The sequence below is a fragment of the Hemitrygon akajei genome, chromosome 11, assembly GCF_048418815.1.
Source record: "Hemitrygon akajei chromosome 11, sHemAka1.3, whole genome shotgun sequence".
Taxonomy (NCBI): Eukaryota; Metazoa; Chordata; class Chondrichthyes; order Myliobatiformes; family Dasyatidae; genus Hemitrygon; species Hemitrygon akajei.
The window spans coordinates 38,135,561-38,158,410 of NC_133134.1; the positions used below are offsets into that span (position 1 = coordinate 38,135,561).

General features: G+C 40.0%; 1 protein-coding gene across 2 annotated transcripts in view; it reads left to right on the forward strand.

The window, feature by feature from the left end:
- The window catches only part of sdk1a (sidekick cell adhesion molecule 1a), a 769,571-nt gene that overhangs the window by 600,717 nt on the left and 146,004 nt on the right, over positions 1 to 22,850 (forward strand). For both annotated transcript variants that reach the window (XM_073060649.1, XM_073060650.1), the window contains exons 21-23: positions 9,509 to 9,700; positions 10,843 to 10,964; positions 16,363 to 16,463. In XM_073060649.1, the coding sequence (XP_072916750.1) occupies positions 9,509 to 9,700; positions 10,843 to 10,964; positions 16,363 to 16,463 (415 nt within the window). The remainder of the gene's footprint in view (positions 1 to 9,508; positions 9,701 to 10,842; positions 10,965 to 16,362; positions 16,464 to 22,850) is intronic.

Consider the following 22,850-nt stretch of genomic DNA (forward strand, 5'->3'; position numbering starts at 1 on the left):
AAAACTTTCTGAGAGAACTGCGCATAGGATTGCTGTAAAGGCAGATCAAAACCCCTGTTTGACTGTAAAACACCTTCAGGAAGATTTAGCAGACTCTGGAGTGGTGGTACGCTGTTCTACTGTGCAGCAACACCTGCACAAATATGACCCTCATGGAAGAGTCATCAGAAGAAAACCTCTCCTGCGTCCTCACCACAAAATTTGGCATCAGAAATTTGCAAAGGAACATCTAATGCAGTTTGGAAACAAGTCCTGTGGACTGATAAAGTTAAAATAGAATTTTTTGGCCGTAATGAGCAAAGGTATGTTTGGAGAAAAAAGGGTGCAGAATTTCATGAAAGGAACACCTCACCAACTGTTAAGCATTGGGGTGGATTGATCATGCTTTGGGCTTGTGATGCAGCCAGTGGCACGGGGAACACTTCACTGGTAGAGGGAAGAATGAATTCAATTAAATACCAGCAAATTCTGGAAGCAAACATCACACCATCTGTAAGAAAGCTGAAGATGAAAAGAGGACGGCTTCTACAACAGGATAATGATCCTAAACGCACCTCAAAATCCACAATGGACCATCTCAAGAGGCGCAAGCTGAAGGTTTTGCCATGGCCCTCACAGTCCCCTGACCTAAACATCATTGAAAATCTGTGGATAGACCTCAAAAGAGCAGTGCATGCATGACGGCCCAAGAATCTCACAGAACTGGAAGCCTTTTGCAAGGAAGAATGGGCGAAAATCCCCCAAACAAAAATTGAAAGACTCCTAGCTGGCTACAGAAAGCGTTTACAAGCTGTGATACTTGCCAAAGGGGGTGTTACTAAGTACTGACCATGCAGGGTGCCCAAACTTTTGCTTTGGGCCCTTTTCCTTTTTTGTTATTTTGAAACTATAAAAGATGGAAATAAAAAAGTAATCTTGCTTAAAATATTAAAGAAATGTGTCATCTTTAACTTGCGAACATGAGGAAATCTGCAGATGCTGGAAATTCAAACAACAATGCACACAAAATGCTGGTGGAACACAGCAGGCCAGGCAGCATCTATAGGGAGAAGTGCTGTCGTCCTGACGAAGGGTCTCGGCCCGAAACGTTGACAGCGCTTCTCCCTATAGATGCTGCCTGGCCTGCTGTGTTCCACCAGCATTTTGTGTGTGTTGTTGTTCATCTTTAACTTTATGCCTTTTGGAAATCAGGTCATCTTTTACTTGCTTAGCTATTCACAGTAACAGAAGTTTTGACCAGGGTGCCCAAACTTTTGCATGCCACTGTATGTCACCATATACAACCTGAGATTAATTTTCTGTGGGCATACTCTACAAATCTATAGAATAATATCTGTAACGGAATCTATGAAAGACTGTCCAACTAGGGTGCTCAGTCAGAGTGCAGATGACCACAAACTGTGCAAATGCAAAAAGAAGAAACAATAATATAAATAAACAATAAATATCAAGAACGTGAGATGAAGAGTCCTTGAAAGAGAATCTGTTGGTTGTGGGAACGACTCAGTGATGGGACGAGTGAAGTTATCTCCTCTGGTTCAGGAGCCTGATGGTTAAGGGGTAATAACTGTTTCTGAACCTGGTAGTGCAAGTCCTAATGCTCCTGTACCTTCGGGATGGCAGCAGTGAGAAGAGAGCGTGTCCTGGATGCTGCAGGCGCCAATGATGGATGCTGCTTTCCTGCGACAGTTTTTCATGTAGTTATGCTCAGTGGGTGGGAAGGCTCAACCTGTGATGACCTGGGCTGCATCCACTATTGTAGGATTTTCCATTCAGCCCTTAAATGTCAGCAGATGCCTCCTCATATGTGGAGTATCAATTGCTAGACCAATCAGTATTTTAGCTCTTGATGAGCACCGAACAGATGTTGCAGTTGAAGATTACTTCGTGCCATCTTGTCTCAGTGACGGAAACTGTTCCCTGCTGCTGTTCACAAGTGAGTGAAGTACTGGTGGAAGATACTTGATTTTATCATAATCTTACAGATTGCAACCACTGTGGATTCAATTGTATGAAATAATAACTTCCTAGCAAAGATCATAAACACAAGAGATTCTTCAGATGCTATGTGTTACTTCTGACAAAGGTTTTGATCAGCAGAAGAATGAAAGACTTTTTATCAGAAGGGATTAAGAGATGATTACATCGTGGTTTGTAAACCAGTGAAAGGATAGGAAACTGTAAAGTAGTGGACATGTTTCTAGCGGTTTGAGGGACTGAAACAAGGCAGAGGTACACAGAAGATCAAATGATATTTGAAACATAGAGCATTACAAGATTTTTTACACAGGACATTGTGAAGGTGATCTATCTAATATTGGAGTTGGTAACTGAAATCATTAACTGTACAAGTGTTAAAAGAAGGTTGTATAATTTATGGACAGAAGGGAAAATGAAGTGATTTGGAACATGAGCCAGCATTTGGGATTAGGAGTCTTGTTCAGAAGATGATATGCACCGATGCACAAAATTTCATTGAGTAGCCTGCTTCAATATTGTAATTAATCTGGGTCTAGTAAGTGCACAATCCACTGTATTCAATAATTCCATTAGACCTTGAGTGAATTATCACATTTTTTGGTAAACTGTAATGAATTGGTCACCTGTTCTATACGCTGCAATTTTTGTTAATGGAAATAGCTTATCAGATAGCTGCTCAGTTCCCATGAATATTTCAATTCCAATCATATTGCAACTAATCCCTTCAATGTACTCATCAAAATTGAAATACAGACAGCTTCTTTGAGCAAGTGGGCTTACAATAAAATGGAAATGTTAAGACATTGACTAATGTTTATGTGTGTTATCCAATTGTTTTGGTTATCAATAACCAAAATCGGGGTATTTATTTATTTATTGGGATTTAGTTTCCCTAGCATTTTGTGTGTGTTGAGTGGGATTTATGAGATGGATCATGAAGTTTGTGATTTTCTTTTCTTCTAAGCCCTATGTATTAATGATGCGTTCTCCCAAGCCCCATATCCAAAAACAGCTGGGTTTTGTTTTCGTTGGTACATATGTAGCTTGCATGCAACATAGGTCACACAGCTCTTGATCCCTTTTTGCCTGAGACGTTCTGTCTTCCACACTCTCTGTCGCACCTCCTACAAACCACACAATCCGTTGTACATAAAGGAATCCTGAGGCATTCAGCATTTTAGAAATGGAATCTCAAGGCATGCTGTGATCACATAGTTACTACATGTTTTCAATCACGGAAGAATTTTTAGGTTATTGGCTGTTCAGATTTCTGAAATAGGGACATAATTTTCTGTTTTTTTTAATTCAAGACCAATTCCTACCGCAACATATTAAAGAACAGGATTATAGTCTGTTTCATGAGTATTGACAGTGAGAATTATGATATGACAAACATAATTGTGAACAGTACTTTAGAAAGCAAGTATTACTTTCAAGATAACAGAAGCCAGTTGTTTCTATCTTCACTTTTTCCATTTCATGCCTCAAAAATCTATTGGCTATCTGTTTCACAAATCTTATCATATCACCAATCAACTTAACCACACTGCCACATAAATCATGCCTGCTACATAAGCCTTTAAGTATCAGACAGTGAACAATTGTCAATAACTCCATTATGTTAAACAGAAACCAAATATCTTGTCAGGATTTGAGATTACACAAAATCTTTTGCAGACCTATGGAACCTTAAAATCTGCTTCCACGATGTTATGTGAAAATTCACCCAGCTGCTAATTTGTAGTGCATGCTCAAAGATATTTATGGTTGTATCATCACCATATGGACTGTAGGGTTTCAACAACAAGTACCTTCTTGAGGACATTCGGGCATGTAACATCAGTGCTGGCGTTGTAAGTGACATTTTCATCACAAGAATTAATAGTTTTTTAAGAAGTGCACTGTGTTGTACAACACAAGGATTATTATGATTGCAGACAAAGATGCTTTTCCTTATCCAGAAATCTGAACCAAAATTCTGCTACCAAGCATTTTTGATTCAGATACTACAGGTGTCCCCTGCTTTACGAAAGTTCGCTTTACGCCACTTCGCTTTTACAAAAGACCTACATTAGTACCTGTTTTCGCTAACCTGAAAGAAATCCAAAGAGGATTTTCACTTTTACGAAAAAAGGTGCCCACTTTAAACTTGTGTTTATCCCGAGAAAGACTACCATGACCATGAAGCCTTGCGTGGTCAGGTACATGCACATGCGTGTACGTGCCAATTTTTTTCTACAAATCAGTTTTGGCTAAATCTTCCTGATTCTGGTAAGAGAAACTACACTGTATATACATTATTCCTACTTTATATAGGCTGTGTATTTATCATATCATTCCTGCTTTTACTATATGTTACTGTTATTTTAGGTTTTATGTGCTATTTGGTATAATTTGGTAGGTTATTTTGTGGGTCTGGGAATGCTCAAAAATGGTAATAGTTTCTTCGCTTTATGCCATTTCCGCTTACAAAAGGTTTCATAGAAATGCTGTATTTTCTGATAGCGGGGGAAACCTGTAATAGTAACTTATTTACAGAGTGGTTTTCATACAGACGATGTAGCTCAAGGTGCTTTACAATGAGATCAAGTGCAAACATGAAAATAAAAGACAATAACAAATGAATATAAAAGACAAAAAAGATGTTACATGAAAGCAAGGTTAAATAAATAGTTTTGAAAGTGTCAGCTGAGTCTGCATCTCTTACAGTTTTAGGTAATGAATTCTACAGTTTAGGAGTGTAGTTCAATAAAGCTGACCTGACAATCAACTTCTCAGGGAGATCGTTTAAATTTAAGAGGCCAGCAGAAGAAGTCCTGAGAGCTGAAACAATATTATAAAACAAAAGTGATTATGTGATATACTCTGGTCTCAAACCATTAAGAGCTTTACAAACAAGTAAGAAGACTTTAAAATCAATTCCAACAGATACAGAATGCCAATGCAGAGTAGCTAGTATGGGAGTGATATGCTCCCTCATCCTAGTTTTGGTTAAAAGATTAGCAGCGGTGTTCTGAATGAGTTGAAGTTTGTCAATAGATTGCTTTGGAAGGTCAGTAAGAAGTGCATTGCAGTAATCTAGTCTATTTGATATAAAGGTGTGAATTAGTTTTTCAGCATCATTGCAGGACAGAAACAGAAGTACTTATGTAAGATTTCTTAAGAGTAGAAATGCTGTTCAGGTCACCTTCTTTATGTGTAATTTAGAATTCAAACCAAGGCTTGTTACTTCTGATTTTACAAGAGGAGCCAATTTTGTACTTTAGATAGTTTTGTAGCAGTCAAGATCTCTGTTCACAGACCTTGTTAAAGAAAAACCCTGTTTTTAAAATTTCGATTTCAAATCCATCCATGGCCGCACCACTCCCTGTTTCTGATATCTCCTCCAGTCCTGTAACATTCAGCTATCTACACCCTTCCAATTTGACCTCTTTTGTATCAGTGCATCTAATTCTCTTTCATTGCAAAACTGTAACGATTGGAATTTCCTCCCAAAACCATTCTACTTTGTCACCCCTTCCTGCTCTCCTTTGGGACTTGCATTAGTTGTGTATTCTAATATTTGATTGAGTTTCAAATTTATTTGCTGATGTAATTATGAAGCCCCATAAGTAATTTTATCATATTAAAGATGTTTCTAGATTAGAAGTTGTAGTTAAGTCTATTTTTAAAAAATTATATTTTGGAAACTAATAAGATAAAGATCAGTCAATTTCAGACATGATAATTTGCTATCATTCAAGCCTTATTGATACTACTTGTTAATTAAATCTGTTTATATTTTAATTAATGCAATTTTAATAATTGTTTTTATTGATTGTACGTAGCCACTAAGGTTTCTTCAGAAGTTAATTTATCATGAAGTCACACAGCAGAGAAACAGACCTTTTGACCCACTGAGTCCATACCAGACAAGTACCCTCCTACACTTAGTTTACACTATCCCAATCTACTCACCCCACTTTTCTGTCATCTCCCATGAATTTTCCTTTTCACCCGTGTGCTAAAGAGTAATTTACTGTGGCCAGCTCACGTCCCAACATGCACATCTTTGGGATGTGAGAGGAAACTGGGGCTCTCTATGGAGAACGTATCAACTCCCCTCACCAGGACTGAACTGAAGTTGCTAGAGATATGAAATAGCAGCTCTATTAACTGTGTCACTTCAGTTTTAGGTTTTATTTCAAATGATGAAAAGGAAAATTCTTGTTTCTGTTCAAAAGATTCAACTAAGAAGAACCAATTATTGTGCTCTATTTTATCTGCCATTAGAAAATAAAATGATTTTCTAAGTATATTCAATTGTTTCTGCTATAAAAGAAAACGAAACATACAATTTACACCAGTGATTTAAGGTTACTGGAATTTGTTGTACAGATTCTGAGTCATATAAAGATTGATTGCTTTTTAATGCTCCCTCTGTTTTCAGTTGAGTTCTGATATCACACTTCATAACCATTACCTCCACGTGTTATGTCTACTTCTCCTGCCATTTCTGAACCATTTAACACAGTGTTAAAAGATCAAAGCTTGCAGGAACAGCAGACACCCTCAGACCTATTTCATTACAACATCCAAACTGCAGTGTTCTCCGCAGCAGTTAACAGAAACATGCCTCTATCTTATTCTCTCAGATGTTTATCAGTTGCCATAAACAGCAGATGTTTGGGCCAAGGGCCAACGTGACATTTATGCTCTGGTTTGGTTACCAGACTCAACAATCTTGAGTTGAGATTTGTGCTCTTTGGGTGGTAAATGAGGAGAGAAATTATCTTTGTACCTAAACACTCCATCTCAAAATCTTAAAGAGATTCCTTTTTTTTACCATATATTTGGCAGAATTTTCTATTCACATGCCTGAGTGTATTGGACATGCAGACACAGTACATTAAGAAATAATAGAAATTGGCAGAGCTTAGCAATAGAGGAGGCCACCCGCCATTTCATCCATTTAAAATGATGCACAGAAACTGATGGGCTCCCTTAAAGGTATAGGATTTCTTCCCCACCCAAACCCACCCTACCATCTGCCTGGTTTTCCTCTATGCAAAATACTCAAGCAGTTCAGTATACCCAGGGCAATAAAAGATAGATATACTCGTTATCTTTCAGTAATAGTCCTGTCAAAAAATACATGTAAAATTTTGACAAGTAGTCTGATTTGTGCTCATCTGTGCTTGCATGCCACTTTGCATAGCATCATTTAATCTGCCACACTCTGAGCTGATAGGCTCATGTCTCTATGCCAGATTTTTGTTCTGTTTGCATGTACTTCTGACAAAATGTTCTGTAGCATCCATGCCCCCAATTTACCCCCCCCCCCGTTCACCTAGGTTGAACCGCCGTTGCCCCGCCAACAGTGCAATACTTCAGTGTAAACACGGTGTAACCCCCAAGTACACGCTCGCAAAACAAATACCAGACAATACACCAAAGGCAAGTAAATACAAACGTTTGTAATTGCAACTTTATAGTTATTTCTTAGGGATGGGTTAGCAGAAACAGATAACCTAAAGGCGCCAAAGCAGTATGTTTATCAGTTTGTGTATATAATATTTTAATACGTTGGAGCTCACACCTCCGGTTCCTCCACAACGACCTTCCAAGCCTTCGGCCACCATCTGAATCACTGACGTCCAGTATCAGCCGCCCTGGAACCACTATCCGCTCTTCACATGTCTGTCCTCACTCTCCTCCCGAAAAGACCGTGAACTCCCGCTCAGTTTACACATACAAGATAGCATAACGATTCTCCACTGGTTAGTTCCCCCCTTATCTGCAGTCATAACCCAAACATTCCAGACACAGAAACCCATTACAGCATTAATTAACATTACAGAGAAGCCATTTCATTATAACAATACAGAGAAGCCATTTTGTTAGCCTGAACAGTGAACACCACAGTTACTGGTACTGAGAACCCTGCAGTTCGATGAAAGAGTAGAATTTATCTGCATACAGAAACCTTGAGAGCATTCCTGAATGTTCTTCATTTTAACACATAACTAGAACTATTTTATCAGTAGTTACTACAGATGATGATGAAAGTGTATGTTAACCCTTTGATGGTACAGGTTGCTCAGCAATCTGAGAAACAGCCAAGGATCATTGGCCTTGAATAGAGAACCCAAATGATGTCTTGTTTATTACCGTCATGTGTGCCTGAGTTTCTGTCACCCCTTGAGCAACACACACACAAAATGCTGGGGGAACTCAGCAGATCTGGTAGCAGCTGCAGAATAAGTAACTAGTCGATGTTTTGGGCCGAGAACCCTTCATCAGGTTTGGAAAGGAAGGGGGTAGATACCAGATGAGGTGGTGAGGGTAGGGGAAGGACAAACTAGAAGGTGGGAAGTGAAGACAGATGAGTAGGAGAGGGGAGATAAAGTAAGAAGCTTGGAGGTAATAAGTGAAAAAGACAAGGATCTGGCGAAGAAGGAGTCTGATGGGAGAGGAGAGTGGATCGTGGGACAAAGGGAAGGAGGAGGGTTCCAGAGGATGGGATAAGCTAGTGTGGAGAAGAGGTAAGAGGCCAGAGTGGAAAAGCGAAGAAGAAGGAAGGGGGAAGGGGAAAATTACAGGAAGTTGCAGAAATTGATGTTCATGCCCTCAGGTTGGAGGCTACCTAGATGGAATGTGAGGTGTTGCTTCACCAGCGTCGTGGCAGAAGAGGAAGCCATGGACCGACATGTCAGAACCTAGTTGGGATTTGGAATTGAAATGGTTGGACATGGGGAAATTCTGCTTCTTGCTGCTGAAGCTGAGGTTCTTGACAAGGCGGTTCCCCAATTTACGTCGGGTTTCTCCAATGTAGAGGAGGCTGCGTCAGGAGCACCAGATACAATAGATGTTCCCAACAATTTCGGAGGTGAAGTATTGCCTCAGCTGGAAGGACTGTTTGGAGCCCTGACTGAAGGTGAGGGAGGAGGTGAAGGGGCAGGTGTGGCACTTGCAGGGTTAAGCGCCAGGAAGGAAATTAGTGGGGGAGGCACAAATGGATAAGAGAATCGTGGAGGGAGTGATCCCTGTGGAATGCAGAGAATAGGGGAAGTAAAGATGTGTGTGGGTCCCGCTGAAGATGGTGGAAATTGCGGAGACTGATGCGTTGGATGTGGAGGCTCCATGGGGTGGTAGGTGAGGACAAGTGAAACTCTATTCATGTTAAGGTGAATCCATCCTTAAGGTTAACTCAGGTACAAAGGGTTTGCTTTGTCCATAGGGTTAACCAGGCAAGCAAATGACGTTTGGGCAGCAGATCAATAAGTTCTGTTCCAAAAGAACACTAGTGTTTCTGACTATTTTCAATATTTAAATTGCTTTCAACACTATATCATGAGCTTGTATGTATCATTACCATTCAGTCAATTTTCCTGTATGAAGACTTTGATCTGTGTCACTTTAAATCATATCAGCCCACAAGCTGGCAGAGTAGTGTCACTGATGAAGGATGCACTCTAACAATAAGACAAATCTGCTTCGAAAACAAAGACAAGGATTAATGTTTGTTGAAAATCTATCTCCTGTACAGGTTACCAGGTTTCGTGGGAGGTGCTTAATAGAAACGATAGTTGTGTGAGCCACAAATTGTCAAACACAACTCTAGAATACAAGATAACAGGACTGACTTCCCTAACTACATACACCATTGAGGTGGCAGCCATGACAGCAGCTGGAAGTGGAGCAGTAACGCCATCCTCCATCTCATCTGGAGTGCCTCCAGGTGAGGTATTTCTTTGTTATTGGGATGCATTTAATACCGTATCTGCACTCTTTCAGTAGGTTAGGATTTGCTAACAACTGAGAACATGCTCTGCTGTTAAATCTTTAAAATAGAGGATGGATTTACTGTGCAAAATATATAAATTTCTTACAGAACAGCCAGAAATATAGAATGTTTCTATCAATGTTAGACACTGAAGGTTTCATTTAAGACACTCCTGCTGGAGTATGTAGGAGACCCAAGGTGATGTGCAGCAATGGAAGGACCTTGCACTGCCAACAATAAACCTGATTCAGTGTTGCAAAGGTTTAAGGGATGTACAAGAGGTTGGGAGAGGGATTATTATTGCGTGGGAGGGATGTGACAACAGACGGGAGGATCAGCTTGTGGAGAGAATCAGGATCTCTGAGCTAGTTAATTTGTGAAAGTGGGACTTTTGCAGAGCTTGCAGTCAGCTGCTGGAAGGTCAGGAGCAACAGCTTTCAAAACTGGGTGAGGGAACAGCTTTGCCTGCAGACCAGTGAGTAATAGGAAACAAAATTCAAAGGAGGAAGGTTAGTGTTCAGCGTGGGTGTCGTGAGACTCGACTGAAAATCAGCAAGGGGAGGTCATATGCTGTGTGTGCGGGAGAAGCAGTGTTTTGAATATGGGTGGCATTTGCAGTGGGAAGGTTTGGAGGAACTGGTATTGATAGGCCCGAGGAAGAACTGCTATGACTTATTTGGCTTAAAGAGAACTCACTGGGCTGCATTCCAAGTTAGGATCGTGCACTTATGGTCATAATGAGGCAGACTGTGCTAGCTCATTTAAACCTGCTTCTTCCTGAATGGCCCACCCTAGGCACAGCATCCGAAACTGATTAGTACTTTATTGCTGCTACTCCAGATGGTGGGGCTCCTCCATGTACTATCATGTGAGATTCATGTAAAACACAAAAGGAGAATCCTAATAAATCCATAAATTTCCTTTGCACTTGCCTTTTTTATTGATATTGAATTGCATAATGCCCGAAATATGGTGCAAATAGACAATTTCTAAGTTCGGTCGCTTTCAATAATGCAATAATCTTTTAGCTTTCTCATCAACGTTCAGTGTGAAAGGAGAAAAAGAAGAATGACACTGTGCATGAAACTGTTTTACAGAGCTCCCGGGTGCACCATCTAATCTTGTGATCTCCAATATCAGTCCCCGATCAGCCATGTTGCAGTTCCAGCCAGGGTTTGATGGGAAAACAACCATCTCAAAGTGGATAGTGGAAGGACAGGTATTGGGCAAATTTACGATGCACTCTTAAGTAATTATAAATAATCTTGCTGACAAGAAAATGAATGGGGACTGGGAATTATGATATATTATCTTGCCATTGATAACATTTCCTCTGTATTCTGTTTGCAGTAATTGTATGCTCCCCAAATGCGTGTATATAGTTAAATGACAATAAACCTGAGTTTAAGTTCATCTTTCCAGGAGTAATGACCATGAGCGTTCACTTTATCTATACCCCTCATGATTTTGTACACCTTTAAGGTATACTCCTCAATCTCCTATGCTCCATGGAATAAAGTCCTAAAATGCCCAACCTCTCCCCTCAAATTCTGGCAGTATTCTTATAAATCTTCACTGCACTCGCTCCAATTTAATGATGTGTTTCTCTAACACAGCAACCAAAACTGTACATGGTACTCAAGTGTGGTCTTACCAATGTATTATGTTGTGTAACTGTGATAAAATATCCCCACTCTGATACTTGATGCCCTTTACCTCAGGGTCAGTATTGAGACTGCTACTTTTGGCATTGTTTGTCAATGATTTGGATTATGGAATTGATGGCTTTGTAGTGAAGTTTGTAGATGATATGAAGATAGGTGGAGGGATAGGTGGTGCTGAGGACTCAGTGCGATTGCAGAAGGATTTGGACAAATCGGAAGAATGGGCAAAAAAGTGGCAAATGGAAGACAGTGAGGGAAATGTATGATAATGCACTTTGGTAAAAGGAACAATAGGTGGACTATTATCTAAATGAGAAGAAGGTTCAAACATCAGAGCTGCAGAAGGACGGGTCAGGCTGCACCTGGAGTGTTATCAACAGTTTCAGCTCCATATCTCAGAAGGATGTGTTGTCATTGGAGAAAGGACATTCACAAGGATGATTCTGGGAATGAAGGGGTTAACAGATGAGGAGCAGTTGGCAGTTTTGGGCCTGAACTCACTGGAATGTAAAAGAATACGGGGAAACCTACCAAATATTGAAAGGACTAAATAAGGTGGATGTGGAGAGGATGTTTCCTATGGTGGGTGTATTCAGAACTAGAGGGAGCAGCCTCAAAACTGAGGGGCAACTTTTTAGAAGAGAGGTAAGGAGGAATTTTTTTAGCCAGAGAGTAGAGAATCCGTGGACTGCTCTGTCACAGACTAGAGTGGAGGCTAAGTACATGGATATATTTAAGGCAAAAGTAGATAAGTTTCTTGATCAGTCAGGGCATCAAAGGATATGGTGAAGAAGGCAGGTGTATAGGGTTGAATGGGATCCGGGATCAGCCATGATGGGATAGCAGAGAAGACTCAATGGGCTGAATGGCCTGCTCTGCTTCTGTGTCTTATGCAAACTGGGTTTTCTAAACTGCCAAGTGAAAAAATTAATAAAGCATTATATTGCTTTGATTTATCATAAAGCTGAAGTATCAGCTGCACCAGTATGTCACTTCTCCCCCCCCCTCTTTTTGAGGACTTCAGTCTTTCTTGTACTTAAAATATATTTAGCCTTTCTGTTTTATGCTTAGGACAAAAATGAAATATAATCAATTCAAGTTTTAAATTTCTAATTGTTCTATTAATAATGCATTACTCTCCCTTTGCATTTTTGTTTCAAGTAACATTTAGCAAAAGTATGAAGAATTTTATTTGCCAAACACACCAGTATAGATGATGCATTGGTGAAGCTCCCACCCACCTCCTACATTTGTTTTATTATAGTGATATGATAAAACATCTTAAAATACAGGGAGTAGATACACACTGATATATTCCTATTCACAATATTCCAAACTCGTTTTTATCATTCCTACATGCTATACTTTGGGAAGGAAAACTGCCAGTTTACTTGGTGTGTATCCGCTCAAAACATTTTACGTTTTTTTGTCATATCGCTATAATAAAACAAATAACCAGGTTTGAATAATGCTGCAAAATGCTGAATTTCACTGAACACATGGAGAACCCAAAATCTGTTTAATAAAACTGCATAAAAGCAGGAAAATTTCACATAATTAGAAACATCTGAGGAATAATCCTGCATTAGGCAATCCTAGTTTCCTTTATTTTAAAAAAACAAGTAAGCGTCAAGCTGTGATTCAAGTTTATGATCAATGTTTTGACATTACGCCAATGTCCAGATTCATTAGGAACCAGAAGCTATTGCATGTTTTGCCGAAATGAATTTCTCAGCTGCACTTCTCCCTAGATCGAGAGCCAATTGGTTTAAGTTCAAAGTAAATGTACTATCAAAGTGCATATGCATCATCAAGTGCTAAGCTGAGAAACATTTTCTTATGGGCATTCACAGTAAGTACAAAGAAACCCAAGAGAGTCCGTGGGAAAGCGCACACAAGAAGAATGAAGAAACAGCCGATGTACAAAAAGATGACAAACTGCGTAAATACCAAAAAGAAGCAACAAGTCTCAAGAACTTGGGTTAAAAGGGGTCGATGGTTGTGGAATTATTTTAGTGTTGGGGTGAGAGAAGTTTTCACTTCTGGTTCGAGAGCCTGGTGGCTGAGGGACAGTAACTTGCTGAACTTGGCGACGTGGGGCTGCAGGCTCCTGTGCCACCTCCCTGATGGCAGCAGCGAGAAGAACACATGGCCTACATGGTCTCGATAATGGGTGCTGCTTTCCTGGACAGCGCTCCTTGTAAATGCGCTGAGAAGTTAATTAATTCACTTGCACTCGAGGGATATTCTTTCCATATCGTGCAGTTGTTTTCAGAGAGATCACCAGATGGGTGGGTTAGTAATCCAGATGACCATACGAGGGTTGGTGGAGCTCTGGGTGGTGTAGGAAGCTGCAAAAGCAGACAGTGGGGTACAGATCCGTTGCAGGTACGGGTGGAGAAGTGGCAGATGGAACTTAACCTGGTCAAATGTGAGGTGTTGCATTTTGGGAGATCAGATGTCAATTGACAGAAACCACAAAAACCTGAGCAGTGGAAATATGCACAGGGATCTTCGGGCTCGAGTCCATTGCTCCCTGAAAGTGGCTACACAGGTTGAGAGGACGGTAAACAAGGCATATGGCTTGCGTGCCTTTATCAGAACATAGAACACTACAGCACAGTATGGGTCCTTCAGCCCAGGAAGTTATGCTGACCTATTTAAACCTACCTCATAACAGTGTAACCCTTTCCTCCTGTGCAGTCAAATAACCTTCCATTTTTCATATGTTTATGTGCCTGTTTAAAAATGTTTAAGTGTTTCTTTTGTACCAATCTCTACAACCACCCCAGGCAATGGGTTCCAGGCACCCACTAATCTCTGCGTTTCTAAAAAAAAAAACTACTCCTAATGTCTCTCCTAATCTTTCCTCCACTCACGTTAAACAGATATTCTCTGGGGTATTGGGCACTGCCACTCTGTGGAGAAAGGTTGCAGTGTCCACTCTATCCCTCTCATAAGCTTACACACCTCTATCAAGTTGCCTCTCCTCCTCTGTCACTCCAAACAGAAAAGTCTTAGTTCATGCGACCTTTCCTCATACAACATGCTCTCTAATCCAGGCAGCATCTTGGTAAATCTCCTCTGCACCATCTCTAAAGCTTTCACATCATTCCCATAATGAGGCGACCAGAGCTGAATACAATACTACAAGTGTGGTCTAAACAGAGACTTTGTGGCTCTTGAACTTAATCCCATTCTCCTGCCTTTCCCTGTAACTTCTGACATCCAGACTTTCAACCTCTGTTTTAAATATTCCCAATGAATTGGCCTTCACAGCTGTCTGTAGCAATGAATTCCACAAATTCACCACCCTCTGGCTGAAAAATTCCTCCTCATATCTGTTCTTAAGGGAGGTCCTTTTATCTTACCTCTGTTATAAAGGGACATCCTCCTATTCTGATACCATGCCCTCGGGTCCTAGATACTCCCACTATTGGAAACATCCTCTTCATATTCCCACTACTAGGCTTTTCATGGTTTGGCAAGTTTCAATGAGATACCCCATGCTATCCCCCCACCCATCATCGTTCTTTTAAACTCCAGTGTGTACACCACAGAGCCATCAAACACTCCTCATTTGTTAACCCTTCCATTCCCTAAATCATTCTTGTAAATATTCTCGGGCCCTCTCCAATGCCAGCACATTCTTTCTTAGTTCTGGGACCATAATTCCTCTCGATACTCCAAATACAGTCTGGCCAATGCCTTATAAAACCTCAGCATCATTGCTTTTATAACTAGTTCTCTTGAAATGAATGCTAGCATCAGAATCAGGGTTTAATATCACTGGCATATGTCATGAAATTTGTTGTTATGAAGCAGCAGTACTTTGAAGTACATAATAAAAACTAAATTATAGTCAATAAATATTTATAAAGTTAAAGTAAATAAGTAGTGCAATTAGAGGGAAAAAAGAAGTGAACTAGTGTGTGTTCATTGGTTCAATGAGAAGAGGGCATGGCCTGGGTAACAGTCCTGGTGAGGGATGCTGCATTTTGAGGCCTGGCCCTTTGAAGATGTCCTCGATACCGGGGAGGCCAGTGCCCACGATGGAGCTGGCTCAGCTTGCAACTTCCTGCAGCTTTTACCAATCCTGTGCAGTGCCCCCTCCATACCAGACGGTGTTGCCACCAGTTAAAATGTCCTCCACAGTACATTGCATTTGCCTTCCTTACTACTGATTTAACCTTTAAGGAATCCTGCACTAGGACTCCCAAGTCCCTTTACACCTCTGATTTCTGAATTCACACCCTGTTTAGAAAGTCGTCTACTCCTATTTATTCCAGTCAGGGAATAACTGGAGAAAATGTCTCCTGCTTCACTATCATATACACCAACCATATTAATGTCAAAGAAACCAATTTTAATCAAGGAGGGTGTTGAGCATTTTCTAGTCACAGTATTTAAAAGATTTAAGAAAAATATCAGTTTGCCGATAATGCAAAATTACAGATATACCTGGAAGTTAACCCGGCTACTGTACTAACTCTCCACCAGAACAAGAAAATACTTCACTCATCCAAAATAGTACCTTCTCTCAGATAAGTTGCAAAGATCTTTGGCAGAAGAACACAGAACTATGTCAAATTGTTTTAGGAATTAGCAATAACTGTGAGGCAAGTTGTTTGTATACAGTATATTCTATACAAAAAAATTCCAATTTTAAATTGAATATAAACCAAATACTACAAATTATCTTTCCAATCTGATTATAACCTTTCTACAGATTGATTAAAGTAGCTTAAGAAAATTAATAATGAGTTTACATTTATATTTTTGAAGTGTTGAAACACAGTATTCATATTTTAAATCTTAAATGTTTGAATGAAAATGTTTTTAGTTATTGCCTATTTTCATGTTATTGCTCAGTAAACTATGCAACTTACCTCCTTATTTAAATACTGTAGATTATACCTCCTCACATCCATACTTAAGTGTTTCTCTTCTCAGATTGGAGAGGATGAAGAATGGGTTTTGCTGTATGAGGTGGAGAATGAACCAGATGCCCAGATGTTAGAAATCCCTAAATTGATTCCTTATACATACTACAGGTAAGACGAAGACACGTATCTTTATCCTTCTTTTAACAATGTAAATTATACTCATACTAATGCAATTTATTTTATACACAGTCTCTATGAAAAAAAAATTATTACAGAATTTGGGGGATCTGAATGTACTGCTGTTTTATCTTTAGCACTTAGTTCTTAATGGTTTCCAGACTTGAAAGAGTGAAACTACCTGTAAGCAATAAGAATCCCATGTGGTCATTCTCCAACTAATTGCCAGCGTATGTAGGATTTAAACTAGATTGGCTGTTTCAGTTAATCCATAGGATTTACATTGCAATAGAGAGTATCCTTTAAAAATAAAGTTAAGATTCATTTTTGAGGGATTGTAGAGATTTTCTCTGTATTTCGATACTTGGTGCCTGACATGATACTATTTGTTTGCAATCACTACACGCTTTGGCAGGGTCAAAAAAAACTCACAAAATTTCCAAAGGGCTTGCCCAAAATGAGACTTAAAATATTTCTTGACAACCCTAATGTAATCTTCTGTTTGACACAGTATAAAAGGCAAAGCTTTACCCATAATCTTTCTATAAATGTCCTCGAAATTTCCACAGGTAAGGCATTTTTCTGTTGTGGTACCAAGGAGGCTTCTCAGCTAAGTTTTGTTATCCCTGCCCCTACTGAATGTCTCCCAGGGTATAGTGTAAGTTAGACGCACAATACATCAATGTTGTCAGGAGAAGATGAAAGATGGTGTAGAATGCTTTGCTGCCATGTACAAAAATCACTTATAATTGGTTGAATAACCACCAAAGCTAAAACAATGCTTTTGCACTAATGAGAGAAGAATCTCGTTGTTTTATTACAGGACATGTAAATACTGGTTTGCAGATGGTCCTAGCATTTATCTGATTTTTGCACTATAGGGGTGTGATGTGTGATTGTGGCAGAAATTAATGAAGAACTGATCTGTATGGAAATTAATCCCTGATTTTGTGTTTCTATTTATTTACTTAATTGCTTGTTGTTTGTTGTGATACATTGTAGAAAAGGTCCTTCCGGCCTTTTGAGCCATGCCGCCCGGTAATCCCTTGATTTAATCCCATGGGACAATTTCCAATGACCAATTAACATAACAACCAGCACGTCTTTGGACTGTGAGAGGAAGGTCATGTGGTCGCAGGGAGAATGTCCTAATGGGCAGTGGCAGGAATTGAACCCGGGTTGCTGGTACCTTAAAGCGTTGCGCTAACCACGATGTTACCATGACGCCCCTGACGAATAGTGCCAAACATGCTACGTAGTAGTGGTGACGTGCTGTGGCAGAGTGCCCCACAGAAATCCCTACCAATACAGCCTGATACATCCTGTGCACAGCACACCATGCTGCCACTGCTATATGGCACATTTCGCTCTGCAGACCGGAGATAAATTTCTAGGCAAATGACCACTGCTTGTGTACATAATGCAGTCGGTTGTAGCAAATTGAAATTACTTGCTGCCAAATATGTCAGACTTATAATTAAGTAATATTGCATCATTGGAACTGGAATAAGCTTTAATTATGAGATGGGGAAATGAGGCTCACTGTCTTCATCCTTTTGTGTGGTAGTTCGGAAATGTTAAGCCTGTGTTTTTCACTTGAATATTTGTATTCATTAGTTGCTATTGAAAAATAGTTTTGCATGTTAAAATTCTTTAAACAAGAAGTCCAATCAATGGGTCTAGCTGTGACTTGATTGTCACTTTAGTCCCAAATAACTTTTCCCTGTGGGTAGTAGGTCTGTCATATTTGTTCAATTCAAACAACTGAAATTTCCTACGGAATATGTAAATACATTATGTCTCCACATTTTTCAGATATTGCCATGTTAAATTTAATATGAGGGTGATTGATAAGTTTGTGGCCTAAGGTAGAAGGAGTCAATTTTAGAAAACCTAGCACATTTATTTTTCAACATAGTCCCCTCCTACATTTACACACTTAGTCCAGCGGTCGTGGAGCATACGGATCTTGGACCTCCAGGAAGTGGCCACAGATCGGTGATTGATAAATTCATGACCTAAGGTAGAAGGAGATGAGTTATATAGCTCTCGTTACATGCACATGCAGTTCAACTCTTTGAGTGATTATGCAGAAAGTTTGAAATTAATAACTCATCTCCTTCCACCTTAAGCCACAAACTTATCAATCACCCGTGCTGTGGACACATTCTGGATGTCCAAGATCCGTATGCTCCACGACCGCTGGACTAAGTGTGTAAATGTAGGAGGGGGCTGTGTTGAAAAATAAATGTGCTAGGTTTTCTAAAATTGACTCCTTCTACCTTAGGCCACAAGTTTATCGATCACCCCTCATATGTTCAGTGCAGCTGTTTGCTGCGATTGGTCAGGAATCTTTGAGAATAAGGTAGTTTGACAGATGGAGAAAATGATTGAAAGCCATTATCATGAGAAGAGTAAACTTAACATTTGCAAACTGAATGTTGGGGAAAAAAGCAGATTCATTTATAAAACCTACAAAAAATATATTTAATGTAAGTCACAAGCAAAAAAAAACTTCCAAGCCATTATTTTGCTGTGAGATTGTCATTATTGTAAGCCCTGGTTTGGCTTTGTATATGCATCTGTATAAAATTCATAGCTAAGTATTTCTGTGGTGGTGTGCACTGCTCTTTAGCAGACAGAGATCTTTTTACTGCCAAATAATGTGAGAACAAATTCAAGATTTGAAAAAATGAATGGATTATTCAGCTCACTGATTTATTTTCTAACAACCTAGGCTTCATTTTGAAAAAATCTTCAAGTTATTCTTAGCGTCAAAAAATGAATCATTTCTTCTGAGTCATATCAAGCATGTTTTTTAAAAAAACTGAAGCAGGAAGTTTTTTTTGAAGCTGCAGCATTTATATTCTACTATGTGGATGCAAGAGTCAAAGTTCAATATGGTCCTAAATTTATGAAAATATGAACTTTCTGTTTTTCATGATTAGGCTGCCTGATGATCCTTCCACATCAGGAGTCCTGATGCAAAGTCTCGACTCAAAACATCAGCTATTCCTTTACTCCCAGAGATGTTGCCTGACGTGCTGAGTTCCTTAGGCAGTTCAATGGTTGCATCACCCGCAGCCTCTCATGCCATCTCATCATCATTCTGGCCATCTTAACATGCTCTCTGCACAATTTGGCTTTCCTTTTCACCGTACCACCTCTGCCTTTTGGATTTCCGACTGCCTTACATCATTTTGTGATTTTTAAAATAGGCCAGTCGCATTTTGCATTTGCAAAGTTACCATGTGCCGACATGAGGGTGGTAGTATTGGTAAATGCACGAGTTTATGTGGTCCCCAATGTTCCCTCTAATTTGTAATGACCTGTGTGGGCAAAATACTTGTGCTGTGCAATGTTTTGTCTTTGCCCAGTGACAACAACATCAGCGCACTGAATGTTTTTAAGTGGAAGTAAACATGAAGCTTTTCAAAGGATGATAAACTACCAAGTCCAATTGTTCATTGTTCAAAATAAACAGAATAATACAAATCAATGAGTCTTATACAATATACTATATGACAGCATGTAATAGTGTTAATATCAATAACATTAAGCTATTCCACTTTAAATGAACTAGCAGTCCTGCTGAAGGGTCTCGGCCCAAAATGTCGACTGTGCTTGTTTCCATGGATGCGGCCAGGCCTGCTGAGTTCCTCCAGCTTTTTGTGTGTGTTGCCTGCACTTCTCCTGCGCCTCACACCCTTTGCTTCTTCGGAATTCAACGTAGTGAATCAATCATTTCTTCAGTATAAATAAGCCAGGTTTAAAATCTGCAGACAAATCATCACAAGCTCCACTTTGTCAGAACTGTCTGCATCAGAAACTGGAAAAGGAAACGTGATTTTGTACAATCGTGAAGTAAACTTAACATGCCAGTGAGGTAGAGGGTGGCAAACTTTTGTGCACCGTTTAAATTCCTTTGTGGGCTCGTAGCAAAAGATGTGTGTATGTGCACGGGTGCACACCTTAGAGGGAACATTGGTGGTGCTGTAATGTAAAACGCAGTAATCCTTTGGTGATATGTGCTGACTTCATAAATAACTGTCAGGACAGCTTAGAATCATCTTTAGAATAAGGAAATAAGTAAGCCAAGATGAAGAAGAACAAGTGAGTAATCTTGTGAGAAATAAAAACAGATCTAGTGGGAAATCTTTGGCATATACTCAAAAAGGTAAATATTAACAAAGGTTTACTTGGTCCCTTTGCCATCTCAGATGGGAAAAATTATGTTGGAAATAGTGAATCGACAGAGAAATTAAAAACATCTATTTTGTTTCTGTTTCCATGAAAAATAGTTTTCAGTTTCAGGACCAGCTAGCCTCCTTCCTCTTCCCCCCCCCCCCTCCCCCCACCTTTTTATTCTGGCATCTTCCCCTTCCTTTCCAGTTCAGATTAAGGGTCTTGGCTCAAATCGTCGACAGTTTGTTCATTTCCACAGACGCTGCCTGGCCTGCTGAGTTCCTCCAGCATTTTGTGTACATTGCTTTAGACCTAGAATACTGTCTGCAGGGCTGGTCTATATGCCTAAATATGAACACACTGTGATAGAGGTATCAAGTGAAGCATTCAAGACCATACGCAAAGATTGTCAGATCAAATGTGAATGAGGAATTAAAGAAAGTTAGCAATAAAATTGGATAAAGTAATGGGATCAAAAGCTGATAAATGCTGGTACTTGATGAAAACGGCTTTGAGAGAGGAGGCTATAAAGGTAGTGGTTGTCATCTTATAAAATTCTGTGGAATCTTGAATGATCCCCACAGACTGGAATGTAACAAATGTAATCTTACTTTGCAAGAAAGGCAGGGGAAAGAAAACAGGGAACTAAAGATTAGTTTGCTTAACATCAGTCGTGAAAAGAACTGCACATAAGGTGGTAGAAAAAGGGCATCAAGAAAATAATGATAGGATTGGGTCAAGCAGCATGGTCTTGTGTGAGGAAAATTTGTTTGACAGATTATGTTGAGGTTGTAGCTTTCAGAGGGGGTGGGGGCATGTAGATGCAGTGTAATGGAAGATTTTGATAAGCAGTCACTAAACAGATTATCAAAACAAACTAACTCCTGGGATTATGGTTAATATAATCACATTTGCTAAGGATTAATGGATAAGAAACTGGTCATGTTTGAGTTGAAGGGCTGTGACTAAGAGGTAGCCATTGGGGACTGTGCAGGGAGCTCAGCTGTTCACAATTAATGGCAATGATTTAAATGAGAAGACCATGAGTGATAGACATATCCAAGTGGAAAAATAGAAATGGTGATCATTTTTTAAATGGTGAGAAATTGAAATGTGCTGGTGTTCAGTCAAACCCATGTGTCCTTATACATGAGTCAATGAAAGTTAGCACACAGGGAGAGCAAGTGGGGAGATTTGAGTGAAAACATCATTCAGCAATTATATTCAGTTTATACCAATCATTTCCTGGCTTACCTCCGTTCAGGGCCCCAAACAATCTTTCCAGGCATGGTAGCGCTTCACCTGTGAATCTGCTGGGGTCGTCTATTGCGCCTGGTGCTCCCGATGTGGCCTCCTCTACTTCGATGAGACTTGTTGTAAATTGGGGGACCGCTTCGTCGAGCACCTCTGCTCCATCCACCAAAATTGGCCAAACATTTTAATTCCCATTACCATTCACGTTTCGACATGCTGGCCCATAGCCTTCTCTCAAGTCAAGATGAGGCTGTCCTCAGGGTGGAGGAACGGCATCTTGTATTCCGTCTGGGTAGCCTCCAACCTGATTGCTTGAATATCGATTTCTCTTTCTGGTAAAAAATGTTTCTCTCCTTGCCTCTTTCTCTATTCCCCACTCTGGCTTTTTACCTCTTCTCAGCTTCCTATCACTTCCCCAGGGCTCCCTCCTCCTTCCCTCTCTCCTATGGTCTATGGTCCACTCTCCTCTGCTATCAGATTCTTTCTTCTCTAGCACTTTACCTTTCTCACCCAACTGGCCTTGACCTATCACCTTCCAGCTAGCCTTCTTCCTCTTCCGCACCCCACCACCTTTTTATTCTGGCATCTTCCCCTTCCTTTCCAGTTCAGATTAAGGGTCTTGGCTCAAATCGTCGACAGTTTGTTCATTTCCACAGACGCTGCCTGACCTGCTGAGTTCCTCCAGCATTTTGTGTACATTGCTTTAGACCTAGAATACTGTCTGCAGGGCTGGTCTATATGCCTAAATATGAACACACTGTGATAGAGGTATCAAGTGAAGCATTCAAGACCATACGCAAAGCAAAGAGCTCTGTCAACCTCACCCTGTTATGAAGCATCATTCTCTGACAACAAATCCCCATGGTGAGACCCTGGAAAGTGTGAACCTGTTCCCGTACCACAGGTGCCGTCCCTTAGGAAAGGTTAACAGCAGAGATA